At 42.2% G+C, this 3,194-nt stretch overlaps 1 protein-coding gene across 1 annotated transcript; it reads left to right on the forward strand.

Moving 5' to 3' along the window:
* Window positions 1–1,585: 1,585 nt before the first annotated feature.
* LOC115927941 (muscarinic acetylcholine receptor M2-like) lies at window positions 1,586–2,920 on the forward strand. Its single transcript, XM_030994307.1, has one exon. The coding sequence runs from the start codon at window positions 1,586–1,588 to the stop codon at window positions 2,918–2,920; it is 1,335 nt and encodes a 444-aa protein (XP_030850167.1).
* Window positions 2,921–3,194: the final 274 nt, after the last annotated feature.

Here is a 3,194-nt window from a genome sequence, read left to right on the forward strand (position 1 = left end):
CCTTACAATCTTATAATTGATGATGATCATATTAAAATAATTTCTTACCTGAAAACACGGAGATAAGACCGTCCAAACCCCAATTTCTCAGGTCCTCGCGACAACCTCCATTGTTAATTTTGTCGCACGCGTAAACTGCATGTACTTTATTTGTATGTCGAGCGATCGCTAGCTACGCGCTTCGATATCGTTCCGTTGGGTCACGTGACCAGTACTTTAATCAACATTGATTAAACTTTAACCGGAAGGGGGCTATCATTACTGTCGGAATTTTGTTTTTAATCCATGCTGGGTTACAAATTTTGCCAACGACTTAGACTTAACCAACATAGGTTAAAAGGAATAATTTTGATCTACACTGTTTTTAACCAACGCAAGATTAAAAGTAAATTTTAAACAACACTACATTTTTAACCATTGAGCGTTTTTTAATCAACAATTTTTTAACCCGCAGTTTTTTTAATACTTGTTTTAACAGTGTATATCACACAAAAAATCTGTCTACCCGAAATCTTCAATTGAAATGTCGAAAATATCCGCCTCTCTTTGCATAGAAAATCAGTCACGGCGCTGGTCTATTATTTATGACCTCACGTCCGGGAAAGAGTATATTCACGTACCCGGATGTTCCATAGCAAACATGTGCAGAGTGATACGATTTTCTGCATATTTTTGTTTCAAAGGCTGAAAAGTCTAATAAATTATAATTCTATGTACAATTCTTTACCTTTCCCTAGTACTTCATAGGATTAATATCAATCCCCCTTTTAAAAATTATGACATATACATGCCAACGATGTGCTATTAGTCGATATTTTCACCATGTAATTTTTGTTTTGGTGTTGAAATCGGCCCATGCACAGTTCATTACCATACACTACAGCGATCTCCCGATGGTTTCTTCTTCCTTTTTCCCCATGTCTTTCGCGTTCCTTGGCCCTGAAGATCCTTCATCTACCAATTCTGACACCGGTAGTCAGGAGCAAGTCTTTGTTAGTTGTTTTTCTTAGCTGGCAACGTCGCTTTCATTCTATTGCAATTGCCGATAAACATATAACTAGCGCACGTACGTTCCATCACAAGCAAGCAGCGCCTTGAGCAGCGGCTTGGTCTTACCTCCCGATTCTGCTCGCTTCACGAACGTTCATGCAAGAGCCGCGTCACTCGCCAAAATATTATAGAGGAAGCGCGCTTGCATGATCTCGTTCAAGTTTGATATTTTACAGCATAAAATGTTTAACTGGTACTGTATCCTTTTTTGAGGCAGTCACATGTACACATCTATGATAAGTACTATCATAGTTCTAGACCTATTGGTGTTATTACGGGGGTTAAAAGCTTTCTATTTATGGAATTATCTCAGTATTTGGGATTGTCTTAGAGTACCAACTTTAAACAAGTGATTCATAATGCATGTATGGTGGGAGAAAAGTTGGAATAATTTTTTTTTTAAAAGAGGTATAGCTTTCGTTCCCTGAAAGAACAATTATCTGAGTTTACGTTCCTGTAAATTATCATCACTATATTTTTATCAATTTTAATCATTCTCCACTGCAGATACGTGCATTCCTGTGCCCATTGAAGTATGGCGACCGATTTTGAGCTGACGACCGAATTGCCAGGCTATCCCAGCGTAGATTTTACGTATAGACTGGTAGCGGTTGTCCTTTGTGGTCTCATCTGTTGTGTGGGTGTGTGTGGTAATACATTGGTCCTCGTCGCGATCTCGGCCTCACGGAGGCTACAATCCTATAGCAACCGATTCTTGGGCTTCCTAGCCATAACGGATCTCCTAACCTGCCTCCTCCTGCCTATACAGATTGCTGCTCTGTTAGATGCTAAGTCGAAGTTCTTTCACCTGGCATGCAGCGTTGCAGCAGTGATGGGATACGTTACGCTAGGAGCAAGTGCCTTCACGTTGGTCCTCATTGCTTTTAATCGCTACATCTGCCTCACCCAATCACTGGCCGTCAAAAAGAGGGTGTTTTCGCGTTGCAAGTCGACGGTGATGGCTTCATTTGGAGTCCTCTTTCCTCTCATAACAACTTCGACATTTGTGGTAATCGGAAAAGCTAGAACGGGTCACCTCGGCAGTTTATATTGCACCATCGCGGACGGGCCCTTACTGGATATGGTGGCTGGCTCATTCCTACTCAGTTGTTTAGTTGTGACACTTATCTTGTATCTTCTTATTGCAAAAGTGGTTCGGTCGCACTCCAGGAGGGTACTTCCACCGAATCGGGCATTTCAAGAAAGCGGTAAAAAGTCAGGTATCCGGACGGGGACGACTTCGAACGAGGCCTGCATTCTCGGTCAACAGGACAGACGTAGTCGTAGAAATTATGACTCCAGCAAAGCAGGCTCAAGCAACCAACCGGCAACGCTTTCGGCCACCCTGGGGATGGCGTTGCGCATTAGAGAGCCTGGCACCTCCAATCCAGATAAGATTTTCGTTCCTGCGACAACACAACTGCCAAATCGTAGCATAACAACGAGAGAATCAATCTCTTGCACCCCTAGGTCTGTCAGTGTTTCGACTATCCAAGCTATAAGCACAATCGTACAGGATCAGGAGGGAACCACAAGAAGGCCCAACCAAGGGCGTCTTGTGCCACGCCCAAAACCGTACGTAGCACCTGAACCATTGTTCAAACTTGAGACCGAGGTCGCGAAGAACATGGTCCTGATCGTCCTGGCTTTCATAATCGCAGTAGCCTTCACCTTAATTTGCATCCTCATTCATGTGCATCCCATCTATGATCTCTTTGCATACGTTGTGCTCAGTGCAAACAGCAGTATTAACCCTATCATATATGGCTGGAGGCATCCGCTTCTGAAACGAACCTTCCTTCATATTTTGAGATGGAGGTTGGAGGAAATTGATCAACCAACGAGATGGGTCAGGAGACGTATTTATTGAAGGGACGTTACTGATAACGCATCTGAAGGGATATTGAGACCGTGTATTCTCATCCATTGCTACTCATTTGGGAAAGTTAGTCTTTCCTTTGTGAAATCGACAGTCTAGAAATAACACTTCAAATCAGTCATGTAATACATATTTTATCAGATGTGAAATCAAGAGAAGGATTGCACAAAATCAAATTTCTCCAAGTTAGAAAACAAATTAAAGAATAAGAAGCTGAAGATGAAGACGAGACTGCACGTACTTAATTGCTATGTGTATCCAGTTC

This window comes from Strongylocentrotus purpuratus, unplaced genomic scaffold, assembly GCF_000002235.5.
Source record: "Strongylocentrotus purpuratus isolate Spur 01 unplaced genomic scaffold, Spur_5.0 spur5_scaffold_21, whole genome shotgun sequence".
Classification (NCBI taxonomy): Eukaryota; Metazoa; Echinodermata; class Echinoidea; order Camarodonta; family Strongylocentrotidae; genus Strongylocentrotus; species Strongylocentrotus purpuratus.

Coding starts and splice junctions, on each gene's coding strand:
- LOC115927941 (XM_030994307.1), top strand. CDS start 1,586: ATGGCGACCGATTTTGAGCTGACGACCGAATTGCCAGGCTATCCCAGC.